The following is a 20,597-nucleotide window of genomic DNA, read 5'->3' as shown; positions in this document are numbered from 1 at the left end:
CAGGCCATTAACTTAAGTCCACTATAAGTCCCAAGGTCGGCAGAGCATAGCAGGCTGCTGAGCAACAACACAGCTACATGCAGGGTCCAAGCATGCCATAGGCTAGAGACCATTCTCAAAACTTCTCCTCATATACAGGAAGCAGACCACATACCCAAAGGCAGCTTACTCAGCTGCTCCCAGTAGATTCCCCCATGGAGTTGATTACCATCCAGCTGCCCAGCCACTCAACCAGGCCTAGCCAAGTTAACATTCAAACATAACCATCACAATACCACTACATGGTGATGACTTTGACTTTGTTGCCTGAACGCCAATGTTTGAACTACAAAATGGAGCCTCCCAGGTTCACATGTGGCCTTCTTAAAGCACGCCTTCAGGAACCACACAGTCCTGAACCACGTGTTCATCCACCATGCCTTATGTACCACGCCTTCCTGAACTGCGTGTTTTCATGCACCATGCCTTCCTGAACCACATGTTCATGCGCCACACCTTCACGCCCTGTGCCGTCATGCCCTGCGGCTCCAGCAGGCTCTGTCCTGGGTGTTCAGTGCATTGGCAGGAGGTGTGATGTGTGTGTTTCACACGTGTGCCACTGCCTTTCACAAGTGCTGTGGGGTCTTCCCACATCACACTGTACCCTGAGAGCTGCTGGTGAATCAGAGAAGTTTGACAAGTGTTGTCAGACGAGGAAGTCGTCTCTTAGCCCTTTGTTGAAGAACTTTATTACTCGCTACAGGAAGACATTGCTGTTTTCATACCACTGGGAAGTATGTTTACATACAGCTTATTGATTCAAAGCATTTTGAAAGAGGAAAGGATTTAAGAATATGACACTTCTAGCTTACAGATGAGGAGACCGAGAGCAGTGTTATGGATCAAATCGTATTCCCCCAAAGTATGTGTTAGATCCTAACCCTATGCTTGTGGTATGCTCCTTTTTGGAAATAAGGTTTTCATTGTTATGCTAACTAAGTCCATGCCCAAGGAGAAACCAAAATCCAAACTCACTGCCATTGAGTCAATTCTAACTCGTAGTGACCCCCACTGGGTTTCCAAGGCAGTAAATCTTTACCGAAGCAGATTGTTCCATCTTGATTCCATGGAGCGGCTAGTAGGTTTGAACCACTGACCTTCTGGTTAGCAACCAAATGCCCTATCCACTACACCACCAGAGCTCCTTATGCCCAAGGAAGACAAGCCCTAAACTTAATCACTTCTGAGTTATAAACAGAGGAGATTAGACACAGAGGCACGCAGAGGGAGACAGATGACACATGAGGATCGTCTGCAAGCCAAAGAACCAAGGGATGCCTAGGGCTACTGACAAGGGAGAAGTCCACATGGCTGAGACGCCAGTTTGGACTTACAGCCTCCTGAACTGTGAGAAAATACATTTCTGTTCTGTAAAGCTACCTGCTTGTGGTATTTGTGTTAGAACAGCACTATGGATGTAGGACACCCAGAGATGTTAAATGTTCCGCCCCAGGTTTCAGAAGTAGTTAAAGAGTCCAAGTGGGTCCAGGCCCCAGGCAACTAACTCCCAGTCCTGAAGCTTTCCCAAAGTAAAGGAGGGTTCCCCACCTGCCCCAGCCTCTAAGGGCGTCTTGGGGAGTAGCTCCCCTGAGCATTTGAGCCCCACTCCAAACACCTATTCCTTCAACATTTCTTTCTGCCTCATTCAAAGTATGCTTCCAGGATGTAGGAGATCCTGGATAGAGAGGGAGAACAATGTGGAACAAAACTCAAAATCATTTGGAGGCAAAAAAAAAAAGAAGAAGGTGGGGACCAGGTTTGCTGGTCCAATGGAGCCTGGTGGAACCACTGAGACAATGGCCCCTAGCTGCCCTTCAGGTCTGGAATTGAACCCACACCTGTGGTTCCCAGCCAAACAAAGTACAGGCATGTGAGTTAAACATTTACCTCAAGTAGACACATGCCCTGGAGAGGACAATCATGGGTGAAGGAAGGGCTGCTTATGTACAGGGAGACAGCTCAGGGGGCAGGAGAGTATGGAGGGATGGACACTGGGAAGAGGTAACTTTGGGGAGGAAGTGGGAGGGGAGCTGTTGCATTGTGGTAAACTGTGGTCAATGACATGAGACAAAGTATATGTGAACTGCTGTATGGAAAGTGAATTTGCTCTGTAAATCTTCACCCAAATCACAATAAAATAATAATAATAATAATAAACCAAAGTGTGCTTCCACATATGTTTTAGTATAATAAACCAAAGTGTGCTTCCACATATGTTTTAGTAGCTGGTACATTCACATGTGATAAAAGGATACATGTTCAAAAGAATACCGATGTCTCTGTGGGATGAAATTGACAACAACTAGAAAGATTAGATGGGAACAGTGAGTTGATGTTAACAGGAAAAACCCAGAAAAGGAGGGTGAGAATGGTTGCCCAATTTGAACAGTGTGACTACTGTCACTGAATTGGACATGTCGAAACTGCTGTGCCTGGTGTACCTTCTGCTGTGCAACCACAACAAAAATCTAATAAATAATAGAAGAAAAAAGAATGCGTGATGAAGAGGCCCCTTCTTTCCACTGTTCCCAGCCAGACAGGCCTGTTCCCAGACACAGCTGGTGTTGCCAGTTGCTACTGTGTTCATTGGAGGTGCTCTGTTCAATATGTTTTTGTTACTCAGACTGTTTCCCTCCACCCCTGGAACATAAAATGCAGGTGAGCCTTCGAAAGGGAAGTAGGCATATGATAGATACCTCAGAGGAGAGCATAGAATCCACTTTCTGTTTCTGTCTTAATTACCAATTAAAGACAAACGCAACTGGTCCCTGTACACTCCTGTCTGAGTTATCCCTCACAGAAGGAGCCCAAAAGTTCAGCCGTGGGGAGTGTTTAATGTCAGTTTGATGCCTGGGGCTTATAGATTATTGGCTTCTCTGAACGTCTTTAAACGTAGGATAGTCTCATCTTTACCGGTTTGCTTAAGTCAGTCCTTTCTGCACTGAAGAGATCAGATGACATCAAAGGTACATGTTTTGGCCACAGATCTTTTATTATGGGGATTCTGGGTCCAATCTCTTCCCCGTGTTTATCAGAATAAGTCTTAAAATACCTGTTTTAGAAATGATTGTTAGTCCACTGTGAACTTAGATTTCATTACCCCCATTTTTGAAAAAGCAGGAACAAGTCTGCCAATCAGTTGAGCGCTCTGTCCTTTACAACTGTCTGATTCCAGTGACTTGAGTTGCAAAATACTCATATCTGGCCTTGAAGCACATTTGAAGACCAGTGTTCTGAAGCCCAACAGGGAGGTCTTCAAAAGCAAAAAGCTGCAGCCAGTGGCATCTCGGAGCCGACAGGTTTCTTTCTACAGAGCAAAGGGACATTATGGTTTGTCCTTTAATTCTCTACCCACAGAAACACATCCAGATGCTTGTCACCAGCAGTGCTAGGATTTCTAGTAAGACTTTGTGGTCAGGTTGTTTTTATTACCCCCACACACACATTATGTCACTAAGGCATATGGGGAAAGAACTCATTAACCGCTCCTACAAAAGAGGTGACCACTTACAGAGGCATCTGTTTTTTAAAGTTGAAACTTCCCAGAGACGACTGCCTTGATGAAATGTCATCATTGCTTTCAAAGCACATGTCTTTGGAAAGATTTTATATCCTTCTTTCAGCCCTGTTGGTTTATAGTTTTGTTCACTTTAAATTATTGGTCATATGTGTGTTGTGTTTTAGAGTAATGGCATCTAGAAGGAACTTCTAAAAGTGGGCATAGTGAGACTTCGTCCCACTTACTTTGGACATGTTATCAAGAGGGACCTGGAGAGGGACATCATGCTTGGGTAGAGTAAAGGGGCAGCAGAAAAGAGGAGGACCCTCGAGGAGACAGGTTGACAGAGTTGGCTCAAGCATAGCAAGGATTGTGAAGGTGGGATTGGACCAGGCGACTTTCTGTTCCATTATAATAAGGTCACTGTGAGTTGATACCAACTGGAGGACACCTAACAGCAATCCTAAGAGAGCTTTGAAAATGGAGTCCATTAAAATGAAGAGATTATATATGGATACCATAATTATCATTTAATTATTTGAAAAGGGTCTAATAGTTTAAAAACTGCTCTGCAATGAGTATTTTCAAGAAGGGAAGATGAACTGGACCTGAGAAGACACTGTTGAGATGGTGGGGCCTGAAGACCTCCAGGGGTCTCCCCTTACAAAGGAGCAGTGTCCTTGCCACACATGGAACCTGCAGCCCGACAGAGGAGACATCAGGAAATCGGGGAACAGAAGTTTGTGTAAACCGTGCCTGGGAAAGTGTTTGGGCCAGTTTTGTGGGAAGATCTGAGCATTGGTTGGCCTTTATAGTTTAAATAAGAAAGGAAAGAAGTGGCTCCTTCATTTGTAGGAAAACTTGAGCAAAAAGCAAAGGGGTGGGAATCTGTTATCAGTAGTCACTGAACGTGCACTTATGCACTGGGGCTGAGACCTGCCTGTGGGAAGCTCACAGTGTGCTGGGAGAGGCAGACAGACATCACACACCTACAGACATCGTCACACAAAGCAAAATTCAAAGTGCCATGGGGGCCGTGGTGTCTTGGTTCTCTAGTGCGGCTATAACAGACATGCCACAAGTGGATGGCTTTAACAAATGGGAATTTATTCTCTTACGGTTTAGGAGGCTAGAAGTCCGAATTCAGAGTGCCGGCTCTAGGGGTGGGACAAAGGCCCCTCAGCCCTGGGCTTCAGCTTTGCCTCTTGTTCCTGACCCACTGCAGCGAGAGGCATCTTCTGTCTCAGGCTGCTGGGGTTGATGAACCCAAGGGCGGCAGGGAAAATGGCATGATCTCAAGGTCACCAGGCACCTGACAGACCACTGGTTCAGGTCCAGGAACAATCCCAAGGTCAGCAGGCAACACGGCAGGCCCCTGATTGAAGTCCAGGAACTAGAGATGAAGACTCGGCCAGTTGCAGGATCCTGATGTGCCAAAAAGCTAGCAAGCTTCCTCAAAGCTTTTCCTTATATACTGGAAGCAGGCCATATCCTGACGGCAACTACTTAGCTGCTCACAGTAGATTCCACCATGGAGACGATTACAGTCTCGTGGGGAAGAACTCCACCCAGCTGCCAAGCCACTCAGAACCACAGCAGGCAGCTGAGGGTAGATTCATTTTGTTGGGGGTTCTAAAAGTCTTCACAGAGGATGTCTGCGCTACACCATCTGTTCCCTGTCCCACCTTGAGCACAGTCTTAGGGTCCTCTCAAGAAACAGAACCAGTGACATACATAGGAGTGGGCAGGAGGTTGGTTGGTTGAGATTGAGCTACTTCAGGGGATTAACTCACATGATTGTGGGGGGCTGGCAGGTCCAAGATTCGTAGGTCAGGTGATAGAATGCAGAGAGAGGATGAATTTTGGCAAAATCTTTCTTTAATCTGTATTGAGTATCACCTGTACATACTGTGTTCCTTTAAAAATCACTTGAGTAAGACCAAATGGTCAGCAGTTACTTTAAAACAAAGACGAGAATGGAACGAAACAGGGAAATGAGATGAGTGGAAACGGACCAACCAGGAGGGAAATGAGAATGCTTGTGCATTGTGAAGAATGTGACCAGTGTCTCTGAACTGCGTGTATAAAAACTGTTGACTAGGAACTTACACTGCTGTGTTATCTGTCACTAGAAACACAGTAACATATTATAAATATATAGACAGTGTCAACCTGTCTCCTTGAGGGTCCTCCTCTTTTTTGCTGCCCCTTTACTCTACCAACCCACCAACCACTCCTCGGAAGGAAGGTTGGGCAATCTACTTCCATAGTGATACTGTCTTGGAAACCCAAGGAGGGGTAGCTATGAGTCAGGTTTGACTCCACAGCACATAACAACAACAACAGAAAGTCTGGAGGCAGACCACTCCCTCAGGAAACTCCCTTTTCAACTGCTTGATCACATTGTATAAGAGTACATTATGGAGGGTGATTACATTATATTATGAAATAGCAACTAGTCTTAGTTATTTGGCCAAACCACTGGGAATAGTTTAGCCAAGATGACACATAAAATTAACCATCACAAGCACCTACTGGGTACCAGACACTAGACTAGACATTGGCGATGAAAACATAAGTCACGGTCTTTGTTGGAGGAGGACCTGTTAGGTATGCCTGGTCAGGGGAAGGGTGAGATGATGACTTTGATCTTGGTTTGACCTTGAAGGACCTTGGTACATGGGGCAGGGGGGAGAAGTCGGGTAGGCAGTTGGGTGTGTGAGTCTGGAGGTCAGGGGTGAGGCCTGGGCAGGGTGTTGATGGTGAATGGAATCCTTGAGGTTGTGGGCAGGGTTGTGATCCTCTAGAGAGAGGAGAGCCCGGAGCCAAGCTGTGAGGAGCAGGGGCTGAGCCTGCGCAGAAGGAGCCGGCCCTTCTGGCAGCACCAGAGATTGGTGCCTTTGTCCCTTGTGTGTCCATGACCAGTGGACCCTCCTGGCTCCTCCACTGGTCTATTCATCATGTGGCTCTCTTCTGTCTTGGTCTCCTGAAGTTCTATGCTCACATCCGTTTTCTCTCACTGGAAGTGATTAGGCATGAAAAGAACTTGTAAGTGGGGAGATTTTTAAAGTCTGAAATCATGTTGCTTCAGTGTTGTTCAGTCATCTGGTTCCGTGGTGACATGCTGGTTCCAAAGCAGAGTAACCCCCCTCCATCATTGCTTGGCTCCTAGACCTTCAGGTTTCTTTTCCCCTCTGACCGTAATAGTTAAGCACCTCTTCCCATGGGAGCCGTAGTTGGAACTGATTGTGGTGGGGGATTTGGGGGCTGGATTTTTGTTCAGCTGTAACGTAATTCTGAATGCCGATAACTCAGTAAATCACCAGCCCTTTCTTCAAGTACTGCTGTCCATTCTGCTGCCTGATATCTGCTCCGTCCTCTTTGGAATGGAAAAATGTGAGTGTGACTCTAGACCCTTCAGTGCAGAGGCGCTTCCTGCCATGTTCCTCCCCTCCTTTCCTTCTTGCACAAGTACTGCTGTGGGCCAGGTACCGTGGCAGGTCCTAGAGGCAAGTGGGAGGCAAGCAGACATGTTCCATGCCCTCAGACATGCAGCCTAGCATGGGGTCTGACAGAAATCAGATTGTCACTGGGTAAGGATAGAATAGAAGTAAGTGTGCTGATGGAACACTCCAGGGGTCTGAGAAACTGACCAGGGAGGGTCGGGACTTTGTTTGGGATGGATCAACATTAATCCTGAGTAGGCGTAGTGCCTAAGGCACTTGACTGGTAACCAGAAGGCTGGTGGTTCAAACCCACCAGCCACTCCTTGGAAGAAAGGTTGGACATTGCCTGGGAAACCCAAAGAGGGAGGGGTCCCTATGAGTCAGATCTGACTCTATGGCAGTGGGCAGTGAGTTTGGGTTTTTTTGGTTTGGTGAAGAGGAATGGATTGTTGTTGTTTGCTAATGACCTATTTTTATTAAAAACAAAGGTCATTGAATATATGTGATAAGATGACCCTTCCCCAGCACCAAGGAACATAATTGCTTTTCAAAGCATACTTGAATAAATGAGCAAGAACCTGGAAGGGGTGGGAACAGCACTGTGGGAACCCCACCTTTTTCTTTTGAATTGTGCATCTCAGTTAAAGTTAAAGGAAGTCACAGTCTCTATTTATTGTCATTGGAAACTGTTAACCAAGCTTTTTTTTTTTTTTGCATTTTTTTACTTTTCTTTTTTGTTGTGGTAAATAACTGTGTACTCAATCTCCCGCCTTTTCAACATCTCCCGTGTGTACAGTCCAGTGGCCTTGGGTGTGTTTATCATGTTGCTCAGCTGTCACCATTATGTTTCCATAGTTGCCTGTCACCCTTAACAGGAGCTCCGTGTCCCCTGAGCAGCGAGTCCCCCCTCCCTCCCTCTGCCCCTGGTCACCACTGTTAGCATTGGTCTCTAGACACTTCCCTGCCCCAGACATTTCTCGCCATGGAACCAAGTGCCATGAACACCTGCCTCTTTGGGCCTTCAGCGGTTCTGACCCATCACCCAAGCATCTTGATTCTAGTACATGTCACAGGAGGTCTGTATAGACATGCCATAGATACTGATTTTCCCCATTAAAAGCTCCACGTTCACCGTGCTGCTGGTTTTACTTTTAAATGGTGTGCGCTAGTGAAGTCAACACTTCCCCTGGGCAACTGCCTCACCGTTGTTGTAGTCTTCAGTCATTAAAATGTAGATTAGGTTCAGAGGAATAGTTGATGACTGATTGATTTATTCTAAACAACTTGGAGTTTTATAGGCTTGTTACTACTTAAGTGAAATATATCCTCCCTTGCAGTCTATCTGGTGAAATCATCAGCACTTACGTCCTAAAACGGCCTTTGGATTGTTACTTTCTTTCATTCGTTCAGCGGTATTTGTTGTGTCCCTACCACGCACCCAGGGCTCTCTGAGCTGCCAGGAATATAGCCCTGGACACTGAAGCACCGACCCCCACGGAGCTCGCTGTCAAAATCGTGACAAGAAAAGGGGCAAGTGCCTCAAGCCTTGGCATCCTCCCTTTGTGTAAATGCTGGCCTTTGTAATGCAATAGCCCTGGGTCTGCCTCTTGGTGGCTTTGTCCACCGTATCTGTCACTTTCCATCTGTAAAGAGGAGGTGACAGCTGGCTTGGTTGTCACAGTGAAATGATGAGGGGGAGGAAAATCCCGTGAGCTGTGGAAGATGCAAACCTTAACAGGGCCAGATGGAGGAACCCCAGGGACCCTTCCACAGAGCAGAAGATGACAGAGTGCCCCTCAGTAGGGTCCTGCTGCCAGGGTCCCACGCAGGGACACCCGACTGAAGGGAACACTCCTTGTCAGGACAGGTCCCTGTGCTCTTCTCCCATGAGGTGGGAGCTGAGTGCCCACCCACCTTCCTCTGCTCCTGCCACCAGCCTGTCCCAGTGTGAGTGCTGTGACAGGTGCTGAGATGACTCCCAGGGCATCCCTCCACTCCTCGGGCTCTAGACCCCTGAGGCCCAGGCCAGCAGGCAAGTCCCTCCCTCCCTCACAAGGGCACTGACAGTTAGGAGGTCAAGCTTCCGGAACAGTGTTGGCACAAAGTAAGCACTTGCTTATTAATGAGCCAATGCATTTCTTGTTAATTAATACATCACCCCTGTTCTGGTTACCTAGTGCCACTCTGACGAGAATATACCACAAATGGGATGGCTTGAACAAGTTTATTCTCTTACGATTTTGGAGGATTTAAGTCTGAGTTCAAAGTGCCAGGCTCTAGGGGGTGAGTGAAAGCTTCTCAACCTTGAGCTTCAGCTCTGCCTCCTGTTTCCAGCCCACTGAAGTTGGAGGCTTTTCTTCACTCAGACAGCTGCTGGCTGCTGAGACCGACAAGCGCAACGTTGACAAGTAAAAAGACACAGTCCTGATGTTACCAACCCACACAGCAGACCATTACTTCAAGTCCCAATGTCCGCAGATCATGGCAAGCTGCTGAACAACGACTTGGCTACATACAGGGTTCAAGCGTGCCATAAGCTAGAGACCGTTCCACAAGGCTTCTCTTTATATACAGGAAGCAGACCACATCCCTAAGGCAGCTAATCAGCTGCTTACAGTAGATTGCACCATGGAATTGATTACCAGTCTCATGATGGGGAATACTACATCCAGCTGCCCAGCCACTCAACCAGGCCCAGCCAAGTTGACACACAAACTTAACCACCACAACTTGTAATGGAATAAAACAAGACAGACTTTTTCAGGAACATCGTCCATAGTTAGAGGACATGCCTGCCCAGCCAAGTGTATGTTCTCTGGGATTGTACATAATTCTCAGCTTCTAAATATGAGACACATCGTGACACCAAACCTCTGTTAACAGTTTCTTCACTTTCCAGAAAAAAAATACATTATCCCCTTCTTAAGCCACTTCCTCAAAACTTCCTCCCCACACACACACACACAGAAAAAGCCCAAACAGAACAAAAAAAATGAACAGCCCACAAAATGGGAATGCGTTTGCTGGCATGACCTGAAGAGGCCCACACAGCGTCATGACTGTCTGCCTTATGTTCACCGTAGTTCGGTATCAGAGGTCCAGGTCCTTGCAGTGATAACCAGCTCAGCCTCTACTGCTTCGTGCCTGATGCATCCACTCAGTTACTAAGTTTATGTTTTAATTGTACGTATTGTGTTGTTGTCAAACAACATGGAGGCAGTGAAGTTTACCAAAAGCGGGCCCTTTGCCCTAGTTACCTGGTGCTGCTACAACAGAAATAGCACGGAGGTGGATCTAACAGACATTGATTTTCTCACAGTCGGGAGGTTGGAAGTGAAGTCATTCCACCAGCTCTGAGGGAAGCTCGCTCTCTCTGTCGACTCTGGGGTCCTTGTCTCTCTCCGCTTCTACTCCTTGGCTCCTTGGTGATCTTCACGTGGCGTGTACATTCCTCCATCTCTGCATTGTTTGCTTTTGTGCCTGACCTGCTCCTTGTCTTCAAAGTGATTGGCTTAAGACAACCCCACACTGATACGGTCTCATTAACATAAAGAAAACCCTATTCCAAATGGGGTAACTTCCACAGGTACCGGGGTTAGGATGGACAGCACATATTGGGGGGCAGGGCACAGCTGTAACACCCGTAACACCCTCCTTTGCCATCAGTCAAGGGTGCTGTCTTGTTGCAGGTGCTGTTTGGCACGGCTGACGGGCAGGTGATCGTCATGGACTGCCACGGCCGCATGCTGGCACATGTCCTGCTGCACGAGTTGGATGGCATCCTCGGCATGTCCTGGAACTGCCCCATCTTCCTGGTGGAGGACAGTAGCGAGAGCGACACTGACTCTGATGACTACTCCCCGCCCCAAGGTAGCACCTGCTCCCTGCTACTGCACCCCTTACCCAGGAGCCAGAGGGCACCAGAACATGCATCCAGTCACTGTTCTTGATCGGCCTGGCTTCTCTCTGCTGTCACTTTCTCAGAGTAGCTGGGCAAGTAGATTAAGTGCCACACACTTAGCTTTCCCTCGGTATGGAGTAAGACTTAGGACCCCTTCTGTGTCCCTGGGGCGTTGTGGGGCTTAGCTGCTTAGGGAGAAGAAAGAGTGAAGATGAAAACGTCAGAGCTGTTAATATAACACAATATGTGGTATCTCCGACCCTAACGCCATCGGGGCCACCATGGCTTTAGTTACGAGAGGAAGGGATTCATTTGACCCGTAATGAAGGCCAGCACCTTGGGCAGAGAGTCTATACCTGCTCTCTGTCTGTCAGGCAGAAGCGACACCATCCCTCAGTTCAGGAGAACCCCTCCCTCTCCGTAAGCCCCCCAGCGGTGCCCCATGACGTGGCATCAGACTGTTTGAACATTTAGGCGGTGACAAAGGATTATTTCGATTCTTGGTGGAAGTGTTTTCAGACTCCAGCCCCTGCCCCAGCAGCACTTTGTCCCTCCAACAGAACATAAAGGACCAAGCGGAAGTTGGCCGTTTGCTTTGGTGTCTCTCACCAGTGTCACTACCTGACATGCCCCCCAGGGCTTCAGTCTTCGCCAGCATCCTACCCCCTGCACCCTTGTTGTTGTAAGAACAGCACATTAGGAAAAGAGTGCAAGGAGAGAGACTAATGGTTCAAAGTTAGCACACAGCTGCAGAACCCGTCCCCAGTGCCCACAGCCGAGCTCACAACTGGGTGAGCACCTCCCCATCTACCATCCGGGGTGCCCTGATGCAGGCATGTGCTCCTGCAGGGCTGACCCTGGGCAGTTCCAGCGTTGTTTCCCCACCTGCGTCTGCCTTCTCTGGATTTGGGATGCTCTTGGTTTTCTTTTCTCTTCTGTCACAGAGGACACCATGCCACATTTCCCAGTGATTGATTGGTAGATCGATCAATAGTCTGTTTTGCTTTGCTCTTTAAAGTAGAAGGCCATGTTTAAACATGAGAAAAAGAATTTGATCGGTGGGAGTGTTTCAGGATCAGAAGGTCTTGGGAAGGGAGTGTCCCTCCTACCCATCCATCCATCGGTAACTGCACCCTTTCCTGACAGGACGCATCCTGAGTTAAGTGTTGATTGTATTTCTAGAGCCTCCAGGGGCTAAAGCCAGTGTCTGTGTATCTGACACTGGACGCAGCAGACTTTGGAACAGAACCCTCCTGAAGTAGGTGGACCGCAGATTTGCTCATCCCACACTGTCACTCTAAGACACAAGGTCCAGAGATGAAGGTGACAGTGCAGGTCTGGGTGTGTCCCAGGATGGCACTCAGTCCCTGGCTGCGACTCTAGCCTGTTCCTCTTCTCAGGAGCAGTGGGGTGGTTAGAGAACAGCAGAGGTTCACCTCTCAGGTACAGCAGGTGTTCTCCTCGTGGCCTGGGGACCTAGAGCCATCAAATGAAGTGCAGGTCTTTGGTGGGCAAGGCTGAGTTAGGTGAGGGGGGCGCATCAGGCAGGCCCCGTGGGAGGCTGCCTGAGGACGCGCTCAGGGAGGGTGAGAAGTTCTTCAGAGATCTTTGAGAAGAGTACGAGTACCCCCGACACGAAGGCAGGATGTGCTTTTAGCTCTTTTATATAGCGTGAAGGGGTCTAGTGCACGGTCCATAACAGCACTGGCCTTGAGATCTGGGTGCTCCCTCCTGAGCCCAGAAAGCAGGATTTCCCTGAGGCTGGCTGCCCCTGGAAGTAGAGCTCACTTCTCCACCAGCCCCATCCGTTCCAGCCTCTGCCCACTTACCAGCTGGGGTCTCTGATGGAAGAGCTAACTCAAAGGGTACTAACGGTGGCTCCCCGGAGGACTCATTTCCTGTAACGTTCAGGGAACGAGCACTTGTGTTGAACAGCAACTTTTCTGTACAAAAAAGGTATGTTGAACCAGGAATGAGAATACATGTCATCCCTCTTACCATCAATCATGTGTAAGAACACTGCATGACATGAAAATAACTCACATTTCTGGATCATTAGAAACACGTAGGTTAATCAGCTTTTCACACAGATTCTCACCAGCCACCAAAGACCCCAGCAGCCCCACTGACATCAGCCAGTGCCTCCAGGGCTTTCTCTACCAGGTCCTGACTCATCCCGAGCTCTGTGAAAAGAACCCCTTTCCAGTGGCCCTGTGGTTCTAGAACAATGTGGAACGCCTGCCTGGCTTGTGGCATCCCAGGCCCATTTGAGCCGCGCTCTGGACAGCTTTTGCAGCAGTGTGCAGGCAGACAGCATTATGGTCATGGATCTGGGTCACGTGCTCACGGCCTTCTTTCACTCGGCACCTTGTCCCACAGATGGCCCGGCAGCATACCCCATCCCAGTGCAGAACATCAAGCCGCTGCTCACCGTCAGCTTCACCTCGGGAGACATCAGCTTAATGAACAACTATGACGACCTGTCCCCTACTATCATCCGCTCAGGCCTGAAAGGTACAAAGAACCCGCAGGTCAGCCATGCATGTCTGCCTTCTGGGCTGGGGGTCTCCCACCAGCACGGTGATCCATGTCTCTTGCAGTGAGCCCGTCTGTGCTTCATGGAGCCGGTTCACGAAGGCCACTCCCCTCAGCAAGTTTGCCTTCCTGGCAGGTCGCTACCTAGTCTTGCTCTGCTATTCAGTCTTTGTCGGTCTGTGCCCTTTCTCTCGTGGATACTGGTGTGATTGTCTCTTGGGCGTACAGGACATGCCTGGGCCTGCCGTGAGCTGACTGCAGCACCTGTCAGTCCAGAAGGCAGCAGAAGGTGCATAGAACGTCTTTGCCAGAGAACTCTGTGTTGTGAGTGTGGTGGGCTGAGTGAGGAACTGGTTGTGGTGCAGTCATTCACCCTGAAGGACGTGGGGACGTTCACATTTGTACCCCGAGGCATCAGTGTGAAGGTTGCTGTCAGGTGCTGATGCCTACCTGGGTGATGTCGTGAACTTTGGCTGTGTTGGGAGAAAGCTGGTGTGCGGGACCACCTGGAGAGTTCTGAATTTGGCCATTCAAAGACACTCCGAAGGCTGTGGCCCTGAGGAGATCTTTGGAAAACAGTCCCATCTATTCAGGCTGAGGGAAGCAATGCAGGCAGTTTTAAAAATTCAATTCCTGGTCTTCCTCGGGTCCCTGATGTGAAGGGCCCTTCTGTAATGGGATGGGGGCTACGGACTTCTGGAGAACAGGAGAGGGGCAAGCCTGCACCTTCAGCACAATGTGTGCCTGTCATTCAGAAAGGACCATCAGCTCATGAGGTATCACCATGTGCTTGTTCATCAGGCGGGAGTTACTCAGCAATCACAGTGATAAAAAGGATCAAGTTCAAGTACACCACTGTTGGTTGGCAGGAATACATCCTGCCTGCCTCCTTACCTCACAAGTGTTAATCTGTTTTAAACTATAGAATGTCTTTAGAGACCACTTTCTCTCCTTCTTTTGGGTAACCCATTCTGCTGTTTCAAAACTATAATTCTGTGCAAATGTTTGGTCTGTAAATTCCTAAGGGACATGAACTACAAAGAAGTCCCTCTTTCTGCCCAGGTGATCCCTGTGGAGCTGAGTCCTTTTTGTGAGGAGCGTTAACATGAATTCTACGCTTCCTGCATGTCCATCTTTCATGGAACTAAAACAAAGATGGTTGTCGTAAATTCTCCCCTAAGGTTGCAGCCCGGGCTTGATTTTTGTCCTTCAGAGACCCTGTTTTCAAACCTCGTAATCAAGTCTATTAATTTATTGGAACCTACTTCTAATTTCAGAGCCCTGGACTCTGTCGTCTACTGAATGAAACCACATCATCACCCTCAGTTCTCTTTCATCTTTTGTGCGGTGACTTTTTCTGATTTTTCATGATTCTGTTTATGGAAACTATTTTTCATTCCTTCCTTGGTTATATTATTTCTTATTTTGTTTATCAAATTCATTTGTATCTGGGCAGTTATTCTGATGTAGTCCCACCAAATGAACAGGAGAGGGATAGGGACACAGATCGGGCAGCTAGAGTGGAGGCAAGATTTCTTGACTCGAATTTTTATCCTAAAAATTCAGGAAAATAAGGAGGCCTGGTGGTACAGTAGTTAAAGTGCTCAGTTGCTAACTGAAAGATCAGCGGTTCAAACACACCAGCAGTTTCACAGAAGAAAAAAGCTGGAGATCTGGTCCCCTAAAGATTGCAGCCTAGGAAACCCTCTGGGGCCGTTGTCCTCTGTCCTATAGGATCACTATGAATCAGAATCAACTCAGTGGCACAAAACAGCAGCAGTCAATCATTGACTAGAATGTTGCCGTCTGTGGGTGGCACAGTTTATGCTTGACTGCTGAGATTCCAGCCAAGAAGACCCTGGGGGCAGTTGACCTCTGACACACATGGGGTCCTCATGAGTCAGAATCGACAACAGCTGACAACAGTGCAGTCCGACAACAACACAAAGTCAGTAATTGCCTCTCCTAATCTAAAAGTGGGAGCTCTGGTAGCATAGTGGCTAAGACACTTGCCTGCTCACCAGAAGGCTGGCAGTTCAAACCCACCAGCCACTCCTCGGAAGGAAGGTTGGGCAATCCTACTTCCGTAGTGATACTGCCTCGGAAACCCAAGGAGGGGTCGCTATGAGTCAGGGCTGACTCGACGGCACATAACAACAACAACAATCTAAAAGTGTTTTCACGGATTTACTTTCATGGCAAGAGCTGTTTCTTCAGAAAGTTAGGTTGAATAGAGATTGGTACCATGCATTGGTGCCCTTTCATGTAGACACTTTCTCTGCATTTCAAAATATGTCAGGGACCCAGGCTTCCACGTGGCATGAGGAGCAGGAGTTTGGGGTTTTGTTTTGTTTTCTTTTTCTTTTAAATCCACTACTTTATAAACAAGAAACTGTTGGTACAGTGCTTAAGATATTTGATTGCTAACTAGAAGGTCAGTAGCTCAAGCCCACCAGTTACTCTGCAGGAGGAAGATGAGGCAATCTACTTCCATGAAGATTTACAGATTTACATAGTGGGTCACTATGAGTCAGAATTGACTCGATGGCAGTGGCTGGGTGGACTTTTTGAACCATGTTTGTCAGTGGTGGGAAGAGATGGCCGGAATGTCATCAGCGGTGGGAAGAGATGGCCGGAATATCGTCAGTGGTGGCAAGGGCGGGCAGCCTTCCAGTGATAGTGGCCCCCTGAGCATAAAGGGAGCATCGCTGGAAGGGTGTCTGTCTTCCTCTGTCACTGGGTCAAGGTAATGCTGCTGGAGAACTCTTCAGTGAGGAAAGGTGGGACGGAGTAGTCTTTAGTTTGTCACCAGCACTGTCATTTATGTCATGAGTGAAAGAACTTAGAATTCCAAACAGCTCTGGGGCCCACGGCCAGTCCGTTGCTCCACCCTTCAGCCCCCCTCTTCTTTGCAGAGTCATTGCAGGGGCAGGGGGGGGTCGGTTTGCTTTGCAGTTGATTGCTGAAGAAGTTCAGCCTTGCAAAAAAAAAAAAAAAAAAGCCTACTAAGTACCCCAACTTTGGGGACTTGTGTTTCCCACACAGTTCACCTTCTTTGGGGCTTTCACTCTTGTTGTGCCTCTTGCTCTTCTTTGAGCAAGGGGCACCTGGCGGGGCTGGCGGGGCACCTGGCGGGGCTGGCGGAGCAGCTCATTGTCTCCCATTTGCCTTCAGGTCAGAGCATCTGCTGGGTTTCCTTGTTCACTTGCTTTGCAGAATGTCCTCTCTGATGCTGCACTGAGCCCGAGTAGATCGGGGGGAGGCTTGAGGTGGAGAGCTTTGGTTCAGGGTGCTGTGGCTGTGGCCCCTGACATTTGGGCCAACGGAGCTTTGTCCCAGGTGTCATCATTGAAGACATGGCCATCTTGTTCTCAGTCTCGACTGTACTCACTAAAATATCTCTTATTTTTTAAAAAATGAGCAGTTGTTTTACCATCTCACACACAGTTAGCTAATTTATTTGTTTCTTGGTTTCTCTTCCCTTCTTTCACTCTTTATACACATGCACAGCTAACTACACTTAAATCTAAGGACTGATTCAGAGTGAACCATTAGCATGGAAATTTCATGAAGGTCTGGATCAACCTTGGATCCCAGGTGGTAGCTCCAGGCTGTGTTTTGTCTGGTGAGAGCGCTGTTTGTTCCCCATCGAGCTTCGCTGCCTCTTTCTTCCTCAGCATTGGTACCACACCAGAGGCTCGTCGTGAGCACAGGGAACCTCATTGGCTCATCACTGACCACGGAGAACGTTTGCATCCTCCATGCTTTTACCCAAAACAGATGCAGGAGATAGAGCAGGGTCATTGTGCTGATTTTCTTTCTGTAAAAGCTTTAAAAGATCAAAAATACACCCACCAATGAATCATTGATAAAAACGGGTGCTTCAGGAGGATGGGCCCTGTTTATACCCTGGCCCCCCACATCCCCACATCCCCATCCCCTGGTGAGAAACCTTAAAGACCTCAAGCTAAGAGCTTCAGGGAAAAGAGAAGGCTATTGAAGGAAGCATTGGGCTGTTCCTTGTTGGTTATATTCTAAAGCACAAGTGGAGAGATTCACACAAATAAAATTATGCCTGCAACACTGGACAAAGGTACTGGGAATTATTTTTAAAATAAGAAAGGCAGGCATAGTTTACAAGACATTTCTGGGAGAGAGATGAGGGTTTCTCTGCTGACCACGTGCAGGCTTCCATATCCTTTTCCTCTTCTTCTTCACAGTGACATCTGTAAATGGGTATTTGCTTTTCCTTTCACTTTTCCTACTGATTTATGAACATTTCCAGCTCCCACCCCAGGACATCAGTTCCTGTGGGACGGCACTCCCTTGCTCCTGGTTGACTGATGTTGAGCAATGAAAGGTCACTGTGCGGGGACTGCTGAGATCCAGTTACCCTTAGGAGGCCCTGGGCAACACAGACTGTGTGCTCGGCTCCTAACCAAAAGGCCGGTGCTTTGAGTCCACCCAGAGGCACCTTGGAAGAACGTCTTGGTGGTCTGCTTCCGAAAAGTCAGCCGTTACAACCTCTATGGGCCCTGGTTCTACTCTGGCACACGTGGGGTCGCCGTGAGTCAGGGTTGACTTGACCCCAGCTGCTGGTGGTAGTAGCTCCCTGGGGCGAGGTGGGCCCATGCTTTGGATCATGATTGTTTTACGAGACATGTCAGAGGGGCCACATCCTGATACTGCACATCCCATGATCGTCCAAGCAGACAATGACATCATTATTACGGTATTTATTCTTCTTAAAGGAGTAACTTACCTTTGTAGGTGACACCTGTCTCAGGAGAACTTTATAACTGCACTGAAGAGACCCCTGAAAACTTGCCAGCAAACTTTGGGGTCCTTCCCTCAGGCCACATGGTGAGCAGCACTGAACTGATGGTGCCATTGGGTCACCCCGCAGCCTTAGCCCCCACTCATTGGCTCAGAAAAGGCATCTTGGGATGAAATTCAAGGAACCTTTCTTTCTTAAAATGAAAGAATGGCACAGTTACTCACTTCTTCACTCACCAAAGACGATCAGATGGGGGCCTTGGCAATTTGGTGCTGTTATCTTTGTTTCTACAACATGCCAGGGATATTTCTATCTTAAAAATGTTTAGAGGAAAAGAAAATCAAAGTGGAAACCGCCATGAGATACCACTGTACACCCCATGGGATGGCAACTGTAAACAGAAAATAACATGTACTGCCAAGGATGTGGGGACTGGAGCCCTTGTCTGTTGCTGGTGGGGATGTGAGATGCTGTAGCTACTCAAGCACTTGGTGGCTCCCCAGAAGGTTCAACATAGAATTAATTCCCAGATGACACAAAAATCCCACTCTTAGGGGATTATCAGACAGTGTTTCACCGTCATCTGTCAGACAGTGTTTCACTGTCATCTATCAGACAGTGTTTCACTGTTATTCATAAGATTTTCCCTGTCCAATTCTTTGAGAAGTGGATGGCCTTGTCCTTCTTCCGAGTCTGTTGCAGTCTGGAAACTCTGCTGAAATCCATCCACCATGGGCAACACGGCTGGCGTTTGAAACACCCAGCACAGCCTCCAGTCTCACAGCAACATGCAGGCCACCACAGTACAACCAACTGACAGACAAATTCATCTCCTTTAGCTGTTCCAAACCCCTCCACTCATTTCCCGGCCTTCCCCCTTACCTGAATCCAGCCATCGGGCCCTGGCTTCCCACTTCTGCTGGGGCTCTCTCTCCCTGTACCTGTATCCAGTTGGTGATCCCCGGTTTCTTGTTTCCTGCCTTGGGGGCTCTCTCCCCCCACCTGTATATGAGTATATGTATATGACTATATGAAGAAGAATGTGACATCAGGATTAGATGAATACTCATTAACAAGCTGCAGTATGCTGACAACACAACTTTGCTTGCTGAAAGTGAGGATGACTTGAAGCACTTACTGATGAAGATTAAAGACTACAGTCTGCAATATGGGTTCCATCTCAATATAAAGAAAACAAAAATCCTCACAACTGGACCTATAAGCAGCATCATGATAAATGGAGAAAAGATTGAGGTTGTCAAAGACTTCACATTGCTTGGCTCTACAATTGATGCCAATGGAAGCAGCAGTCATGACATCAGACAACGTATAACACTGGGCAAGTCGGCTGCAAAGGACTTCTTTCAAGTGCTGAGGAGCAAAGATGTCTCTTTGAGGACTAGGGTGCACCTGACACAAGCCATGATACTTTCAGTCCCCTCATATGCATGTAGGAGCTCTGGTGCATAGTGCCTAAGGCATTTGACTGCTAACCAGAAGGCTGGCAGTTCAAACCCACCAGCCACTCCTTGGAAGGAAGGTTGGGCAATCTACTTCCGTAGTGATAGCCCCAGGAAACCCATGGAGGGGTTACTATGAGTCGGAGCCAACTCCACGGCAGTAGTTGCAGTTTTATGTTTGGTTGCATATGTGTGTGAGAGCTAGACATTGAACAAGGAAGACCAAAGAGTCATCAAGATTCTTGCGTTCTGGTATTGGTGAAGAATGCTGAAAGTACCCTGGACTGCTAAAAGAACTAACAAATCTGTCCTAGAAGAAGTGCAGCCAGAAAGCTCCTTGGAAGTGAGAATGGCCAGACTCCATCTCACCTACTTTGGTCATGTTGTTGGAAGGGACCATTCCCTGGAGAAGGATATGCTTGGTAATGTGGAGGGTCAACAAAAGAAGGGAAGGCCCTCAATGAGATCGATTGACACAGTGGCTACAAAAATGGTCTCAGGTATAGCAAGAATCATGGAGCTGGCGCAAGACTGAACAGTGTTTAATTATGCTGTACGTAAGGTTGCTTTGAATTAGAGACAACTCAATGGCACCTAACAACAGCAACAAGGTTTATACTAACGGATGGAAAACACCAAGACAGACAGACACATGCACAACAGCACTCACTGCAGCACGGTTCACAGGACACACGGGTACACCAGCACCCAGTGCAGTGCGGTTCACAGTGCACACACGGACAGCAGTGATCACCACGGGATTCACAGGACACACGGGTACACCAGCACCCAGTGCAGTGCGGTTCACAGTGCACACACGGACAGCAGTGATCACTGCAGCACGGTTCACAGGACACACGGGTACACCAGCACCCAGTGCAGTGCGGTTCACAGTGCACACACGGACAGCAGTGATCACTGCGGGATTCACAGGACACAC

The 20,597-nt window shown here is 48.1% G+C and overlaps 1 protein-coding gene across 1 annotated transcript in view; it reads left to right on the top strand.

Moving 5' to 3' along the window:
* TULP4 (TUB like protein 4) overlaps window positions 1-20,597 on the top strand; it is a 204,274-nt gene that overhangs the window by 142,903 nt on the left and 40,774 nt on the right. Inside the window, exons 4-5 of the mRNA XM_007945276.1 lie at window positions 10,674-10,854; window positions 13,265-13,399. Of these exons, the coding sequence (XP_007943467.1) occupies window positions 10,674-10,854; window positions 13,265-13,399 (316 nt within the window). The remainder of the gene's footprint in view (window positions 1-10,673; window positions 10,855-13,264; window positions 13,400-20,597) is intronic.

This window comes from Orycteropus afer, unplaced genomic scaffold, assembly GCF_000298275.1.
Source record: "Orycteropus afer afer isolate SDZICR_OR568_19922 unplaced genomic scaffold, OryAfe1.0 scaffold00135, whole genome shotgun sequence".
NCBI classification, from domain to species: domain Eukaryota; kingdom Metazoa; phylum Chordata; class Mammalia; order Tubulidentata; family Orycteropodidae; genus Orycteropus; species Orycteropus afer.
The sequence above is the reverse complement of the archived record's forward strand: the minus strand, read 5'-3'. Positions and strand labels throughout refer to the sequence as shown.